The 19223-nt window shown below is 45.2% G+C and overlaps 1 protein-coding gene across 1 annotated transcript in view; it reads left to right on the top strand.

The window, feature by feature from the left end:
* Positions 1-19223, top strand: part of dgkh (diacylglycerol kinase, eta) — a 675016-nt gene that overhangs the window by 486767 nt on the left and 169026 nt on the right. The window contains 3 exon segments of the mRNA XM_078559610.1: positions 6974-7058; positions 16432-16523; positions 18431-18530. Coding sequence (XP_078415736.1) covers positions 6974-7058; positions 16432-16523; positions 18431-18530 — 277 coding nt within the window.

Raw genomic sequence — 19223 nt, 5'->3', positions numbered from 1 at the left:
GAAAGTGTGTTAGCTTGGTTGTTAAGGAATCTCCAGTCAACTTCTTCATACCTGCCTTGAATGTTTGAACTGCCCTTTCGGCCAGTCCATTTGAGGAAGGGTGGTACGGTGAAGTTTTTACATGAGTGGTACCATGGAGGCTGATAAACCGCTAAAACTCAACACTCGTAAATGCTGCGTCGTTATCAAAAACGACCACTTCTGGTAGCCTGTTAATGGCAAAACTTTGACATAGCTTCTCAATTGTAGCAGAAGACGTTGGTGATTTCATATTGTAAGCCCATCCATTTTGAGTGGGCATCAACAATGAGCAGAAACATTGTTCCCATGAAAGGTCCCACATAGTCAATGTATAACCGCACCCAGGGTCTTCCTGGCCGCGCCCAAGGGTGTAACAGAGCTGTTGAAGGTAACTTTTGCAGTTGCTGATATGTCCGGTTGTGCACTGTGCAGTTCAATTAACAATAGCGCTCTTCCTTTTGGAGGAACTATCACTTGTGCTCCTCACAATAAGATGCCATCCTGGCCGGTTATTTCATGCCTTCTGTTGAAGTGTGGTATAATTTAGTCAGGTACAGGCTCTTGTGGTCAACCATGAAGTATTTGTTCTTGTACTTGAGATAGGATTGGGTCCCTACTTGTCCACTCTCTGATCTGTCAAGTGCATACCGGTGAGGAACCTAAGAAATTTAGCAATAAAACAAGTTCCTGTGGAACTGGGATGTCCTTATCATTTTCTTGTAAAGGCAAACGACTAAGTGCATCAGTGATACCAGACCTATGTACAGGAGTGTACTCGTAATCTGCCAGTATTAAAGTCCACCTCTGTGTTCTTGCTGAGGCTATGGGTGGTACAGCCCTGTCTTCGCTGAAATGATTGTAAAATGGCGGCCGTGTAGGTACTGGTGAAATTTCGTAACACCAAAGATGATTGACAGGCCCCCCTTTTCTATCTGCGAGTATCCCCTTTCTGCTGTGGTGAGCGTCCTTGATATGTAACCAATAGGCCATTCTGTGCCATCGTCCATCCGATGAGATAGCACTGCTCCCACTCCGTAGGGTATGCATCCCAAGTCAACACTAGTTCTTTTCTCTGGTCATAATGTTGGACGAGTACAACAATTGTTTGACATTCTTGAAAGCTTCTTTCTGGGGAGCCTCCCAAGACCAACGATGGTTCTTTTTGAGTAGAGAATGCAGGGGGGCCAGCTCTGCAGAAAAATTGGGTAAGAACCGCCCATAACAGTTGATCATTCCTAGGAATGATTTGAGTTCTGAGGTGTTCTTTGGCACAGGTGCCTCTCTTATGGCTCTCACTTTCTCCTGAACCGGGTGGAGGCCCTGTGAACCAACCCAGTGACCCAGATAGATTACCTCCCTCGCTTGGAACGTGCACTTTTCTTTTTTTAAACGCACTCCAGCCTGCAAAAAACATTTTAAGACTTTTAAGTTTGGCATGTGCTCTTTTTCAGTGAATCCTGTCACAAAACATCATCTAAGTAGACTACAACCTGGGGCTGTCCCTGCAGTAAACTTTCCAATGTTCTCTGGAAGATGGCACAAGCTGAGGAGGCAATCAAGTGTATTGGTACAACCCTTTGTGGATATTAATTGTGACAAATTCACGGGAGGCATTGCCCAATTCTAATTTTTGATAAGTATGACTCGTCAAGCTTTGTGTGGGTAGTTCCACCTGCCAGTTTGGCATACAGGTCTTCGATTTTTGGTATGTGGTGTCTGTCTAGCTTAGCTACTTTATTAACCATCAATTTGTAGTCTCCACAAATTCGGACACTCTGGTTGGGTTTAAGGACGGGGACTATGGGTGCTGCCCATTCTGAGAACTGAACAGGTTGTATAACGCACAGTTTTTCTAATTTGCCAATCTGGTGTCAATCTTTTCTCTCCATGCATAAGTTACTGGTCTGGCCTTCATGATCCGGGGTGGGGGTGGGGGTGGGGGGGTGGCAGTGGCCTCTGGATCCACATGAATTTTTGCCTGCAGCCCCTGGATCTTCCCAAGTACGTCCCTGAAGACTGTGCCGTACTTTTGTAGTAGCTCTGGTAACCTATTCGCTCTTAATTTGATTTTAGCAGTTCCTAACTTAATCTCCTTTAGGGCCAGTTTCACCCTAGGAGGCTTGGCCCCTCGCCTGCTACTACCATCAAGGGTAGCTTTACTGATTGGCTCCCATAATGAAGTTACTTTACTTATGCCTTTGACTTGGATGTTTTCACCCACATATGTTTTTAATTGGGCAGTTGTTTCTTCCAAATTTATTTGATGTTCCCCATTAATCAGGTATTTGAAGGTCTGTTCCCCAGTTACTCTAATGGAAACTCCTGTGTCCACTTCCATTAGAACAGGTCTGCCATTTACATTCACTGTTACATAGATGGCTCTGTTTTATCCAACCTTTGAATTATACAACGAATAAGTATCTGCATCTGGAAAAACTCAGCAGGTCTGGCAGCATCGGCGGAGAAGAAAAGAGTTGACGTTTCGAGTGCTCATGACCCTTCAGCAGAACTGAGTAAAGTTAGGAGAGGGGTGAAATATAAGCTGGTTTAAGGTGGGGGGTGGCGGTGGGGGTGGGGGCAGGGGGAGGGGGTGATGGGGGGAGGGAAGTTGCGGGGGGGTGGTTGTAGGGACAAGCAAGCAGTGATAGGAGCAGATAATCAAAAGGGCCATGAGGACTCGAAACGTCAACTCTTTTCTTCTCCGCCGATGCTGCCAGACCTGCTGAATTTTTCCAGGTAATTCTGTTTTTGTTTTGGATTTCCACCATCCGCAGTAGTTTTTTGTTTTTATCTTAAGTATCTGCATCTGTTGCTCAGGTTCTTCTACATTGTAGATCTCACTGGTTTTTTTCTTTTGTTTAAAAGTCTGTTTGACTCTTTCCTTCCACTGTCTCATCATGTGTCTGTTTTTATGACAATAAAAACATTCTTTTTTTTAAAGTGCCAATCGTTAAAAGGTTGTTTCCACCTCTTGATAATACTCCTGGTTTTCGCTGCTGGGTTATTTTTTCTCCTTTTCCTGTTAGCGGGGGCTGTTTCCCGCCTCTCGGCAGAGTCTTGCATTTTTGCACCGTTTTTGGCTGGGGATTCCCGCCCGATGTGGAGTATGGCGCCATTTTGCGTGCCCTGTATGGCTTTCTAATCTCTAACTGCACTTTCCATGGCCAATGCAATCTCTGGCGCCTTCTTAAAATCCAAACTTGTTTTGGATAACAATCGCTTCTGAATCGTATCCTCATTCACATCGCACACTGAATGATCTCTAAGCAAATCGTTTAAGGATGTTCCAAACTCACAATGCTCCGTTAATTGCTCCAAGCTCGCCACATTGCTTGTAACTGTCTCCCTCGGGGCTCTAATCCTTGAATTAAACTTGAATCTTTGCATCGTTGCTGAGGGCTTTGGTTGGTAATGGCCCTTCACCAGGTCCACTAATTCATCACAATTTCTCGAGTCTGGGACACCGGGTGCCATCAAATCTCGAATCAAGCCATTAGTCTTATTCCCACGTGTACTTAAGAGGATCCCCAGCCTCTTCTCTTCCCCCATAATCTTATTTGCTTGGAGAAAGAATGAGAGACACTCAATGTAGTGGGACCAATCGTCCGTTGCTTGATTGAAAGGATCAATTCTTCTGAATTGCGGCACACTATGAGGGGATTACTTCAATGATTTGAACGGAACTTCTGCTTAACAATTGCTGTGCGAGGTACAGTGCTGATTTTGTTTCTCTTGAGTTCTTCCATTTAACTTGTTTAATCCTAGACGCCAGTTTGTTGGATCCTGTTCACATGCTTGTTTTAATTGGTGGCCGATTGGGCACTAATGATAGAGTTGAGTAGCAGACACTTCATAGGTGGAAACTCTTAGTTTATTTACAAAGTTACTCAGCAGCAACTAAACATGTGCTAACATTTCAAACTCTATCTCTACTCTATCCTCTACTACTAACTACTGACTACTAACTACAGAGGTAGCCCGAGCTACTCTGCTATTGGATAGTAAGATCATGTGACCTTCCATAATAACATTCTTCTTAAAGACATATTACACATCAGATTATCACAGAGATATACATATATATCATCCTGGATCTTCTGGTTTGGAGACCTGACTTAGCCCAGAAGATGTGCTGTGGGATCCTCAGAAGTTCTGACAGTTCTGACTCTGTGGGAGTCCCAGGAAGTGTGAACTTTCATTAGGCAATTTCCCAGCTCCTTGGGACCCTCGAGCTCTGAGTTAGAGTCAGAGATTTAAGATGGTTCCAATTGACCTGAATAGTTGCCCAGGAAATGTTAGACAGAAAAATCTTAGTCTGACTCCTGGGTAAGTCCAGAACTGAAGCCACTCCAAATACCCCCCTCCCCCCACCAACCTGACCTGACTAGTACCCAACCACCCAATTTCTCACCCCCCCCATCTCCCCGACTCATCGATTTGACCTGACCTCACCAAATGACCCAAGCCCCCTGACCAGACCTGACTCTACCTCACCACCCAGCCTACCTGCCACCCTGCCCACTCACCACGTCCTCACCCACCTTACCCGCTTACCACATCCTCGCCCACCTTACCCACTCACCACATCCTCGCCCACCCTGCCCGCTCACCACATCCTCGCCCACCCTACCCGCTCACCACATCCTCGCCCACCCTACCCGCTTACCCACATCCTCGCCCACCCTACCCACTTACCCAGATCCTCGCCCACCCTACCCGCTCACCACGTCTTCGCCCACCCTACCCACTTACCCACATCCTTGCCCACCCTACCTGCTTACCACATCCTTGCCCACCCTACCCACTTACCCACATCCTCGCCCACCCTACCCACCCACCACGTCTTTGCCCACCCTACCCGCTTACCACATCCTCGCCCACCCTACCCACTCACCACGTCTTTGCCCACCCTGCCCACTCACCACGTCTTTGCCCACCATACCCGCTCGCCACATCCTCGCCCACCCTACCCACTTACCCACATCCTCGCCCACCCTACCCACTTACCCACATCCTCGCCCACCCTACCCACTTACCCACATCCTCGCCCACCCTACCCACTTACCCACATCCTCGCCCACCCTACCCACTTACCCACATCCTCGCCCACCCTACCCACTTACCCACATCCTCGCCCACCCTACCCACTTACCCACATCCTCGCCCACCCTACCCACATCCTCGCCCACCCTACCCACTTACCACATCCTCGCCCACCCTGCCCGCTTACCACATCCTCGCCCACCCTACCCGCTCACCACATCCTCGCCCACCCTACCCGCTCACCACATCCTCGCCCACCCTACCCGCTTACCCACATCTCGCCCACCCTGCCCGCTTACCCACCTCCTCGCCCACCCTGCCCGCTTACCCACCTCCTCGCCCACCCTGCCCGCTCACCACATCCTCGCCCACCCTACCCGCTTACCACATCCTCAACCACCCTACCCGCTCACCACATCCTCAACCACCCTACCCCCTTACCCACGACCTCGCCCACTCTTAACTCCCTGACCTCGCCCACCCTACCATCTTACCCACTTCACCCACCTACCCCTTTGCACACCTACACAGTCACCCATTTTTTCATTCATTCATTCACTAACACACTGAAAAGCTTTGGGACATTTAAACTCTTTCCTTGCCAGAATTTGGCAGTTAGTGTTATGAAAAGGGCATGTGGTTTCTGCACAGATTCCCTTCGCTGATGTCTCTGAGGTTTCCTGCGCTGAATGCTACCAGATCCTCCATTGGGAGATTGGCCAGAAAAATTGGAGGGAGGTAAATGGGTACTTTTTGCCTGACTAGGGTCAAAAATAGAGGTTCCGATCCTGATCTGATGATTAAGACCATATAAAAGACTTGCATTTCACTCTGCCTGTTGTACTTTAGTATCACAACTATTAAAAAGTACAAATCCATGTTGTGCTTTAACACATCTTTAGAAATGTAAAACATCTTTCAATCTGCAAGTTTCTCTCAACAGATGGCACTTGAACTCTGAATGCCCTCAGGCTGTGTTCATGAAAATCAAAAGGGAACAGGCCTGATTAAATACAGCTCCATAGTCGCTGCAGAATAATGTATTGTTACGCTAACCGCAGCCGCTTCTGTTCATGAGTTCACCAAATAGAATTCTAGGTTTATTACAAGACATGAAATATTAAAGGCAATAACCAATGATGAACCTCTATCTCCTTCATTCGAATACTGTGTGCTGCGTTGGGCTCCACATGATACGAAGGATATTGAGGCTTTAGAGAGGGTACAGTGTAGATTCACTGGGATGCTGCTTGGTATGAGGAAGCATGAATGCAAAGCAAGACTTGAGAAGTTCTTGTTAGAGCAGCTTAAATGATGGTAATGTCATAAAGGTGTTAATGAAAGGATGGGGTAGGGTAGACATCAGTCATAGTTTTAAGTAGCTGAGGAATTGCGCATTAGGAACCATAGGTGGAAGAGTAAATGTGAGAGATTGACAACAGGGACTGGAGAAATGTCTTCCTGCACAAGAGTTGTGAAGCTGAGGAATTCGCACTATCTCGACATTCAAGGTGGGGTTGGGTAGGTGGATGAAAGTATAATGGGGAAAAGATGGGTATGTGATGAGGAGGGACATGGATTGATGGGCCAAATAACCTGTTTCTGTCCTGTAAGTTCTTATGACATAGCACTCCATAGAACAGCCAATCATCAGACTCATTCAGAGCACTGTCATGGGAGATCACTGCGACAAACTTACTGCCTTGCTTTGCAACGGTTAACATAATATGTTGTACAGTATTTGAAGCTGCTTAAGTTGAGTGTAATTTTTTTTACAGTGTTCCCTTGGCAAGTAAAGATCGCAGTACTGAATGTTCAACCAGTTGATGGTTTGTATATTCTTGTGCCTCCTGTGTTATATTGGTCAGCAGATGGTAATTAAATAAGGACTGCTTTTGTTTTTGCACAGATGGAGCATTATGACGTATGAAATAAAAATACCACCAAAACATGCCCTGGCAGTGACCCCAGAGGAGGATGCTGAGGAATCCCAAGTGAGTGTTTAGCATTGCGGAATGCATGCAAGCTCTGAGTTGCAGAACAGCATTTTGCTCCCAGCCAGAATGCAAAAGGATGAATGTGGTAAGGTTGGATTCCCATCCTCGAACCTTACTTCATGGAAGGGAAGGCCAGAAAATTGGTCACATTCTCCATTACAATTAATTGTTGCAAAGATCAGGAGTACTGTGAATCAGGCACACTGACCTGCACAGGGAACGAAGCTTAGGAAAATGTCGTTTTTAAAAATAGGGGTTTGAAATTTTTACGAATAATATTTTGAAACATCAATGAACAGTAATAATGTTGGGTGTGTGGTTACCATTACAGATATTTTGGACACACTGTGAAGCTTGCTGCTGTATGGTGTGCAAATATCAATCTGGCAGGCAGTCCTGCAATGATTGTCTCTGGTTAAACATTGCTGATGAATTTACAAAGCCAGCAAAGCATTGAAACAATGCCTGATCATAAATTTCAGCTGACTTTGTGCATTTTCTAGTAATCTATATGTTTTAAAAGCAATGCCCTATCATTTTCACTGTCCTTGAATAGAATAGCCACTGCATAGATGTGGAAGATTATTTACATGGAGATGACTATTCCCTTCAGGGACAGGAAGGGTCATTTAAGCAAATCATCGGCTTCTGGTCACATTATTGCAACCAACTATAGGAGCTATATTGACAAGTTCAGTTATTCCTTCCTACTGCTGCCAGTGATCCAGATAAAGTTAGCTACATGTGTGGAGGTTAGATTTCAAGGGGGCTGTGTTTAATATATTCGTATCTAAAGCTAAATACTGCAGATTTTAGAAACCTGAAATCAAAACAGAAAACACTCAACATCTGTGGAGAGAGAAACCGTTAGCATTTTGGACCTTTCAACAGAACTGGAGGGCAGTAGCAGGTTTAATAGCTTTTAAGCAAATACAGGAGATGGAAAAGGGAAGGGTGGGGAGGAAAGAACAAAAGGGAAGGTCTGTGATCAGATGGAGCACAGGAGAGATTATGTGATAAAAGGGATGAGGGGATGAGATCTAAGTGGATGGTAATGGGACAATTAAAAAGCAAAAGATGGGCCTAGAGGAGCTATAAATGATAAGAGCCGAATTGCTGAGGGGGATGGAAGTTTGGACATGTGGCAAAGATGTGAAGGCTTCCATAGTGGGGAAAGATGGGTGAAGACCATCTTGCCGGCCATGTACTGATAGGAGAGACTAAATAACACAAGGTTTCATGGTGCAAAAGTCAAAGGGAGTGGTAATGGGCCTAATAAGGAAACAAAGGTTGGCAAAGTGTGAAGGTTGGATAGCTGCTGTCCAAATGCAAAGTCAAGGAATAAAAAAACAAGAAAAAACTGAACCAGCAAAAGAAAAGAAACAAAATTGAAGCAGAAGTTGTGACCTAAAATTATTGAACTCATTGTTGAGTCTATGAGACTGTAGGGTGCTGATGAGGTGCTGTTCATCGAGCTTGCTTTGAGCCTCATTGCAACACTGGAGTAGGCCAAGGGCAGAAAGGTCTGAGCGGAAGCAAGGTGGAGAATTGAAATGACAAGTTACAAGGAGCTTGTGGTCAATCTTATGGACTGAAAGGAGGTGTTCTGCAAATTGTTCATCCAGTCTGTCTTTGGTCTTTCTAATGTAGAGGAGACCACATTGTGAACTGTGAATATGGTATAGTAAATCTTAAGAAGTGTAAGTAAATCACTGTTTCATTTGGAAAGAATGTTTGGGGCCTTCCTCCATTCCATTCTCCCAGTGTCTTCATCCCAATCGCATCTGTTCAGATGATGCAACCTTCTATACCAGCATTTCCAATATGTTTGCCTTTTTCCTCAACTGAAGAGGTTTAGCAGATGTATGAAGGCCCAATAAGACTGGGTGCAACAAGGCTTAACCCTGGGAATTTGGTAAGGGAGGAGGTGCTGTTCTGGCCTTTTACAAAAAAAAGGAGTGGTCCAAGAGAGAGAGCCCGAGATGGCGAGACCTGACCGTTGAAGTCCAGAGGTACTAATTAGGTGAGCTTGAGGGTGACTAGTGAGATTTAAGGTCTCTTGTCTTTCTGAACTGGGACAGTAGTTAAAACTGCTACTGGGGAGATATATTTAATTTATAGTGTAGTTCGTTAAACGCTATAACTACGGCTAATCGTTGAATAATATTTCAAGACTTGAAAGCTAATCAGTTAAATAAAACACAAAATAGATGGCAGGGCAGGTGTGGTGTTGCAGCGTAGCAAGCGGGTGCTGGTGGACACTTGTTTGATCCACAACATCCACATCTACAGTAAATATCTGCAGCTTGAAGAACTTCAGCTCACAGTTGATGAGCTGGAGTCTGAATTTTGGACACTGATGTATCAGGAATGGGGGAAGTTACCTGGACACTTTGTTCCAGGAGGTAGTCACACCCCTTAGGCTAGGTTCTTCAGATTTGGCACAGGAGGGTGTGACTGTAAGAGAGGCAGGTATGGGGATCCAGAAGGCAGCGATGGAGGAGCCTCGGCCCTTGCAATTTCCAACATGTTTGTCCTTGCAGCCTGTGTGGGCAAGAGTAGGGACTGCAGGGGAATGAGCAAACTGACCAGAGCACCATCGTGCAGAGGACCATTCAGGTGTGTGGAGGAAGTGGAGGTGTATTTGTAGCAGTGGGCGGTATATTTAACTGGATAGGTACTGTTCTCAGCAGCCAAGAGAGTGAGCCCTGAAGGCTGTGCTGCCTACCCAGTGCCAGGGTTAAGAACATCTCTGGGCAGGAGAGGAACTTGCAATGGGAGGGGAAGGATCCAGTTGTCATGGTCCAAATGGGTACCAATGACAAAGGCAGGACTAAGAAAAAGGTTCTGCTGTGGGAGTATAGTAGCTAGAAGCTAATTTTAAAAAGCAAAACCATGAAGGTAATAATCTTTGCCTTCCTACCTGAGCCACAAGCAAATTGCCATAGGATAAATAAGATCAAAGGGTTGAATGCATGGCCCAAAAACTGGTGTGAGAGAAATGGGTTTTGATTCATGGGGCCCTGGCACCAGTACGGGGGAAAGAGGGAGCCGTGATTCATGGAACCATACTATTGGGACGGCCTACACTGAACTGCACTGGGACCAGTATCCTGGCGAATTGTATAACTAGGGATTTGGAGAGGGCTTTAAGCTAAAAAGTCAGGGTAAGAGTTCACATCAGAAGAAATTTGGAAAGCTGAAGAGAAAGCACAAGGGTAGCAATACAGGTAATGATAATCAGAGTATGACAGGAAGGGACAGAGTGTGCATCAGCAAATAAGGCCAGAGTAGGGACAAATGATAAAAAGATAAAATTAAAGGCTCTTTACAAATGCTGCATGCATTCATATAACAAGATGAGTGAACTGACAACACAAATATGATACAATATGATAACCATTACAGAGACATAGTTGCAAAGTGACCACGGCTAAGACACTAACATTGAAGGGTATTTGACATTTTGGCAGGACAGGAAGAAAGGAAATGGAGTGGGGTAACTCTGTTGATAAAGGATGAGATATGTATAGCAGTGAGAAATAATCTTGGTTCCAAGGATCAAAATATAGTATCAGTTTTGGTGGAGTTAAGAAATAGCTAAGGAAAGAAGTCACTGATGGGAATGGTTTATAGGCCCCCAAACAGTAGTTAAGCTGTAGGACAGGGCATAAATCAAGAATTAATAGGGGCTTGTGAGAAAGGTACTGCAATAATTGTGGTAGATTTTAATTGTCATATAGATTAGAAAAGCCAAATTGGCAAAAATATCTTGGTGGATGAGTTTGTAGAGTGTATTTGGTACAGTTTCTTAGAACAAACATTCTGGAACCAATTGGGAATAGGCTATTTTAGACCTGGTAACTTGTAATGAGACAGGATTAATTCATGACCACACAGTAAAGGATTTTTAGGTAAGAGCGATCATAACATGTTGGACTTTCACATTCAGTTTGAGGATAAGAAATGTGGGTCATAGAATCATAAGAGTTATACAGCACAGAAACCAGCCCTTCGGTCCATCATGTCCATGCCGGTCATGAGGCACCTATCTATTCTAATCCCATTTTCAAACACTTGGCCCGTAGCCCTGTATGCTATGGGTTTCAAGTGCTCATCTAAATACTTAAATGTTGTGAGGGTTCCTGCCTCTACCACCCCCTCAGGCAATGTGTTCCAGATTCCAACCACCCTCTGGGTGAGAAACTTTTTCCTCAAATCCCCTCTAAACCTCCTGCCTCTTACCTTAAATCTATGCCCCCTGGTTATTGACACCTCCGCTAAGGGGAAAGGTATCTTCCTATCTACCCTACCTATGCCCCTCATAATTTTGTATACCTCTATCAGGTCCCACCTCAGCCTTCACTGCTCTAAGGAAAACAACCTTAGCCTATTCAGTCTATCTTCATGTGAAACGCTCCAACCCAGGCAACATCCTGGTGAATCCCCTTTGCACCCTCTCCAGTGCAATCAACTCCTTCCTATAGTGTGACGACCGGAACTGCACATAGCACTCCAGCTGTGGCCTAACTAGCATTTTATACAGCTCCAACATAACCTCCCTGCTTTTGGATTCTATGCCTCGGCTAATAAAGGCAAGTATCCCACATCCCTTCTTAACCACCTTATCTACCTATGCTGCTGCCTTCAAGGACATGTACACCAAGGTCCCTCTGATCCTCTGTGTTTCCTGGGGTCCTACCATTCATTGTGTATCCCCTTGCCATGTTAATCCTCCCAAAATGCATCACCTCACTATTCTCAGGATTAAATTCCATTTGCCACTGCTCTGCCATCTTACCAGCCCATCTATATCATCCTGTCATCTAAGGCTTTCCTCCTCACTATTTACGACACCACTAAATTTCATGTCATCTGTGAACTTACTGATCATACCTCCTATATTCACATCAAAATCATTATTGGACACTACAAACAGCAAGGGTCCCAGCACCGATCTCTGCGGTACACCACTCGTCACAGGCTTCCAATCGCAAAAGCAACCTTCGACCATCACCCTCTGCCTCCTGCCACTAAGCCAATTTTGGACCCAAATTGCCCTGGATCCCATGGGCTCTTACCACCTTGACTATTCTCTCATGCGGGACCTTGTCAAAACCCTTACTGAAGTCCGCATAGACTACATGAACTGCACTACCCTCACATACACAACCAGTTACCTCCTTGAAAAACTCAATCAAATTTGTTAGACATGATCTCTTCCGACAAAGCCATGCTGACTATCCCTGAATAACCCCTGCTTCTCCAGGTGGAGGTTAATCCTTTCCCTCAGAATTTTTTCCAATAGTTTCCCTACCACTAATGTTAGACTCACTGGTTTGTAACTACCTGGTTTATCCCTACTACCCTTCTTGAATAATGGTACCACATTCGTTGTCCTCCAATCCTCTGGCACCTCTCCTGTGGCCAGAGAGGATTTGAAAATTAGTGTCAGAGCCCCTGCAATCTCCTCCCTTGCCTCACATAGCAGCCTGGGATACATCTCATCTGGGCCTGGGGATTTATCCACTTTTAAGCCCGCTAAAACCGTTAATACTTCCTTCCTTTCAATGCTAACTTGTTCAAGTATATCACAGTCCCCCTCCCTAATTTCTACACCTACATCGTCCTAGTCCATAGTGAACACAGATGAAAAGTAATCATTTAAAACCTCACCTACGTTCTCCAGCTCCACGCACAGATTGCCACTTTGGTCCCTAATGGACCCTACTCTTTCCCTGGTTATCCTTATATTTATTAAATGCCTTGGGATTTTCCTTTATCTTGTCCACCAATGTTTTTTCATGCTCCCTCTTCGCTCTCCTAATTACTTTTTAAGTACCACCCCCCCACACTTTCTATACTCCTCTAGGGCTTCCGCTGTTTTCAGCCTTCTGTATCTGCCGTAAGCCTCCTTTTTTCTCCTGATCCAATCCTCTATATTGCTTGATATCCAGGGTTCCTTGGACTTTGTTGGTCCTACCCTTCATATTTACGAGAACATGTTGGCCCTGAACTCTCACTATTTCCTTTTTGAATGAGTTCCACTGCTGTAAAGTAGACTTGCCGACAAGTAGCTTCTCCCAGTCCACTTTGGCCAGATCTTGTCTTATATTGAAATCAGCCTTCCCCCAATTCAGGACCTTTATTTCCAGTCCATCTTTGCCCTTTCTCATAACTATCTTAAATCTTAGAGTTATGGTCACTATCCTCGAAATGCTCCCCCACTGACAATTCTACCACTTGCCTGGCTTCATTCCCTAAGATTAGGTCTAGTACCGCCCCTTTTGTAGGATTTTCTGCGTGCTGGCTCAAAAAGCTCTCCTGGGTGCACTTTAAGAATTCCACTGCCTCTAAGCCTTTCACACTAAGACTATCCCAGTTAATATTGGGGAAGTTGAAATCCCCTACTATTATTACCCTATTATTTTTACACTTCTCTGAGATTTTCCTACATATCTGCTCCTCTGTCTCCCCCTGACTGTTTGGAGGCCTTTAGTACACCCCAGCAAAGTGATTGCCCCCTTTTTGTTTTTAAGTTCTACCCATATGGCCTCATTTGAGGAACCTTCTAAGATATCATCCCTCCTTACTGCAGTAATTGACTCCTTAATCAATAGTGCAATGCCCACCTCCTGTTTTACACCTCACCCCCACGCCTGAAGATTTTATACCCTGGGATATTGAGCTGCCAGTCCTGCCCTTCCCTCAACCATGTCTCTGTGATAGCAACAATATCAATAGCTTCTGTTAATCAACACCCTCAATTCATCTGCCTTACTTGTAAGACTCCATGTGTTAAAATAGATGCAATCCAGCCTTGCATTATTCCCTTGTGCCTCAACAGGTCTATATTTGCTCTGTCTTCCAGACTGACCTCTTTTCTCGTCTACATTTGGCTGTGCATCACCCCGTACTGTACCTCTATTCTGTATCCCATCCCCCTGTCAAATTAGTTTAAACCCTTCCCGCCCACCCAACAGCACTAGCAAAGGTCCCCGCAAGGATGCTGGTCCCATTCCAGTTCAGGTGAAATCTGTCTGAATTGTACAGGCCCCACCTTCACCAGAAATAGACCCAGTGACCCAGGAAACTAAAGCCTTCCCTCCTGCACCATCTCTTCAGCCACGCATTCATCCTCTCTATCCTATTCCTATACTCACTAGCACGTGGCAAGGAGTAATCCAGGGATTACAACCTTTGAGGTCCTGGGGGAGGGGGGCTGCGGGGGTGGGGGGAGGGGGTGGGAGGGGGCGGGCGGGGGGGTGGGGAGGGGGTGGGCGGGGGGGGCGGGCTGGGGGCAGGGTGGGTGGGTGGTGGGGGGGTTGGTGGTGGGGTGGGGGTGGTGGGTGGGGAGCAGAAAGGTGCCTCGAATGCCCATGATTTTTGCTCCGGGGTGGATGTGTGATAAAGTCGGACCCACCGCCCCCGGATGTAGATTGGAGGCGGCTACAGGGACTGCCAAGTGATGAGGTGAGCTGGTTAAAAAACTTGTCTAGGTTCTCTAGGACCTGTCCCAGCTGTTTAATTAAATACTAGGTCCTCTAATCCTCACCCCTCACCCTATCACAGCGCCACTCACTCTCTATGCCTCATCCATGCTGACTCATGCCACTTCACTTACCTCCAGTGCCCCCTCATACCTGCCATGCTAACTCATGCCCACTACCCACCACCCACCACCAATGGCCCCTGATCAGCAGTGTGCACCATCTACAAGGTACGCTGCAGAAACTCAGCAAGGCTCCTTTGATAGCACCCTCCAAACCCTTGGCCTCTACCACCTAGAAGGATAAAGGCTACAGATGCCTGGGAACACCACCACCTGGAAGTTCCCCTCCAAGTCACTCACCATCCTGACTTGGAAATATATTGCCGTTCCTTCACTGTCGCTGGGTCAAAATCCTGGGACTCCCTCCCGAACAGCACTGTGGGTGTACCTACACCACATGGACTGCAGCCGTTCAAGAAGGCAGCTCACCACTACCTTCTCAAGAGCAATTAAGGATGGGCAATAAAAATGCTGGCCTAGCCAGCAACGCCGATGTCCCGTGAAAGAATTTTTAAAAAGTGACCCCGCACTCCTAATTGCCTTTCATTTTAATTATTCACCTTGCCTCCACTCTAAACGTTCTGACCTTGGCCTACTGCATTGTTCAAAGGAAGCTCCTTCTGGACTCAGCATTGAGTTCAACAATTTTAGATCATAAACTCTGCCTCCATTTTGATTCATGATGATTTTTATTTTTGTTGTTTTTTTTTCTCATGTTTCTTTCTTTATTCCTTCACTTTACATTTGGATGGCTGTTATCCTGCCATTCACACCTCATCTGGACACCTGCTTTGTTTCTGTACCTGTCCCATGACAACTCTCTGGCATTTGTATCATGAAATTTTGTCATTTAATCTTTCCTGCCCTCCACCCTATCATAGAACTTCCCTTTTGTTCTTCTACAATCCCTCCCCCACCACCCCCCAACCCCCCTCTCTTCCACTGGCTCAAAATCAATTTCATTTCCATCTCAATTCAGCTCTGAAGAGAGGTTCTTGACCTGAAACATCAACTTTGTTTCTCTCCACAGATGCTGCCTGGTCTGCTGAGTATTTCCAGCATTTTCTGTTTTTATATAAATTCTGAGGAGTAGGTAATTTTTAAAAATTCATTTACTGGATGTGGGCATCGCTTGCTAGCCCATCCCTAGTTGCCCTTGAGAAGGTGGTAGTGAGCTGCTGCCTTGAACCGCTGCAGTCCATGTGGTGTAGGTACACCCACCATGCTGTTTGGGAGGGAGTTCCAGGATTTTGAGCCAGTGACAGTGAAGGACCAGCAATCCATTGTCGTTTCCGGTGCCTAGGCCAATGCCGGGTGGTCCGTCTGGTTTCATTCCTTTTTATTGACTTTTTAGCAGTTTGATACAACTGAGTGGCTTGCTAGGCTATTTCAGAGGACACTTAAGAATCAATCACATTACTGTGGATCTAGAGTCACATGTAGGCCAGAGCAGGTAAGGACATTAGTGAACTAGAGGAGTTTTTACGACAATCAACAATGGTTTCGTGGTCATCATTAGACTTTTAATTCCATAATTTCATTGAATTCAAATTCCACCATCTGGTGGGATTCAAATTCGGGTCCCCAGAGTGTTAACCCGGGGTCTCTGGATTACCAGACCAGTGACAATACCACTATGCCACTGCCTCTCCTTAACAGTAAGTGCCTGCAGAATATTGTGCATGTGGGTATACGTAGGAGACATCAGCTGTGTTTCTATTCAATAATGGTGCAATATAATCAAAGATAAATGCCATTGGGTGGCCTGGATCTTTGGTTAATCCACTGCACCTGGGATATCTAACCTTTCCATCCCAGTTTCAGATATCGGCCTATGAGGATTCGGTTGCTGCTCACCTCACCAAGATCCTCAACTCCGACCAACACTCTGTTGTAATATCTTCTGCCAAGTGAGTCACTTGATGCATGAAATATCTGTGCAAGAATGTTAGTTGCTTCTTGACTTTATACAGAACACTAGGGAATTAAAAATGATCTGCATGTTGGATATATTATTTGATCTGAGGGACATGGTGTAACAGAATCGACAGAGCTCTGACAGCAGCTGCCCTCTGCTTGCTTAAACAAAAAGTCAAGCAGAATAAATTTGTTTACGTGCTTGTAAGTGAAAACATTGGGTCATGAAAGTGCATCTACACAAATGCGGATTTGCATAAGTTGTGTGCTCTAAAATTCAAAAGGTACCAACATGACATTATACGGTTTCAGCCAATACATCAAACAATTAGAAATAAACTGGCAACGTTCCAGATTTTATTCGGTTCAGCTGAGTTTGCTTCTTTGGCCTTGAACAAAATAATTTAACAAACGCAATGAAAGAACTGGAAAGTCTCAGACGCACAGACACAATCAATGGACATGGTCCAAAGGCAGCACACTGGATCAGAACAGTCAAAAGAGCCCTGCCCACCCAAAATAGGGAGGTTTATGCTGTTGTTAAATGTTCTCATCGCTCCTTGGATAAAGAAGTTAACAGAGTACATTCAAAGTTACTTCACACAATAATCTATTGGCATGAAAATATGAAGCAATTCATGCTTTCAATGAATAAACTGAGTTAATGATTCACTTGAGCATATTGATGAGGGTTCAACATAATTAATGTGGCCAGGTCTACAGCACTGCTTTAGCGAGAACAGGAACAAATCACTGGGTCATTTCATGCTAATGCATTTCAAATAAACTCCCACACCATCTCATTTATTGTTCCCAGATTTCCATGACGAATTTTAAATGATGTTCCACAGTACAGGTGATGAGTGTTGTACTTATTATCAATTATCAATTAACAAAAGACACTTGCCTAAATCAGTACAACATCTATTAAGATGCAATAAATGGCTGAGTTAATGAGTTGTGTGTTGTGTGAAGCACCTTTGCTTCAGCCCTTTGCTGTGATTCTTGATCATGGATACAGTGAAAACCAAATTTATGGACTACCGCTACCGAATGCTTCATAATTCCTAGATGCTCCAGTGTAACCAAGGACTAATTTCTAGGACACTGCTGTCAGGAAACCTGGCAGAAAAATCAGTTGGGCAATATGAAAAAGTGTTATTGTAAAGAGAGGTTTTTGGCTCACTTTGTCTATTAATTGTAGAAATATTGGACATGGGGAGAAGGACTGTCAGCCGGGTATTGAAGAGCCCATTCACTTTCTAATTGGCCATAGGAAGGTGGTGTGCTATGAGAATGGGTGTGTTGGGTGACCAGGCTCAGGAATGCGGGGAAAGGATGGTTGGAGGCAGGAAGTAAATTGGTGAGACCGCCAGACATCTTTTCAACCAGAACAAAAACAGAATTACCCAGAAAAACTCAGCAGGTCTGGCAGCATCGGCGGAGAAGAACAAAGTTGACATTTCGAGTCCTCATGACCCTTCAACAGAACTAAGTAAAAATAGGAGAGGGGTGAAATATAAGCTGGTTTAAGGTGGGGGGGTGGGGGAGAGAAGTGGGGGGGGGAAGTGGTTGTAGGGACAAGCAAGCACCAACCCCCCCCCCCCAACTTCTCTCCCCCCACCCCCCCACCTTAAACCAGCTTATATTTCACCCCTCTCCTATTTTTACTTAGTTCTGTTGAAGGGTCATGAGGACTCGAAACGTCAACTTTGTTCTTCTCCGCCGATGCTGCCAGACCTGCTGAGTTTTTCCAGGTATTTCTGTTTTTGTTTTGGATTTCCAGCATCCGCAGTTTTTTGTTTTTATTTTTGTTTTTATCTTTTCAACCAGATTTGGAAACCTGATTAAGGATGGAGCACTAATGTAATCAGACCAATTTTCACATTTTGTCTACTAGAATCCTGTGTGAGACCGTGAAGGATTTTGTTGCCAAAGTTGGAAAATCATACGAAAAGACCAACGAAAATACAGAAGAGAGTGAAACGCTGGCCAATAAAGTAAGAGTTAAGACATGTATTATTTTGAGGCACTTTTTTGAATTGCGCTGCCAGAGTGTATTCTAATGCAGCAGGCAGTAAAGAAGGCAAATGGTATGTTGGCCTTCATAGCCAGAGGATTCGAGTACAGGAACCGGGATGTCTTGCTGCAATTGTACAGGGCCTTGGTGAGACCACACCTGGAATATTGTGTGCAGTTTTGGTCTCCTTATCTAAGGAAGGATGTACTTGCTATAGAGGGAGTACAGCGAAGGTTTACCCAACTGATTCCTGGGATGTCGGGATTGACATATGAGGAGAGATTGAGCCGATTAGGATTATATTCGCTGGAGTTCAGAAGAATGAGGGGGGATCTCATAGAAACCTATAAAATTCTGACAGGGTAGATGCAGGAAGGATGTTCCTGATGGTGGGGGAGTCCAGAACCAGGGGTCACAGTCTGAGGATATGGGGTAGACCAGTTAGGACTGAGATGAGGAGAAATTTCTTCACCCAGAGAGTGGTGAGCCTGTGGAATTCGTTACCACAGAAAATAGTTGAGACCAAAACATTGTACGTTTTCAAGAAGGAGTTAGATATAGCTCTTGGGGTGAAAGGGATCAAAGGATATGGGGAGAAAGCAGGAGCAGGCTATTGAGTTGGATGATCAGCTATGATCATAATGAATGGCGGAGCAGGCTCAAAGAGCCGAAT

Source organism: Cetorhinus maximus, chromosome 16, assembly GCF_964194155.1.
Source record: "Cetorhinus maximus chromosome 16, sCetMax3.hap1.1, whole genome shotgun sequence".
In the NCBI taxonomy this organism is placed as follows: domain Eukaryota; kingdom Metazoa; phylum Chordata; class Chondrichthyes; order Lamniformes; family Cetorhinidae; genus Cetorhinus; species Cetorhinus maximus.
The sequence above is the reverse complement of the archived record's forward strand: the minus strand, read 5'-3'. Positions and strand labels throughout refer to the sequence as shown.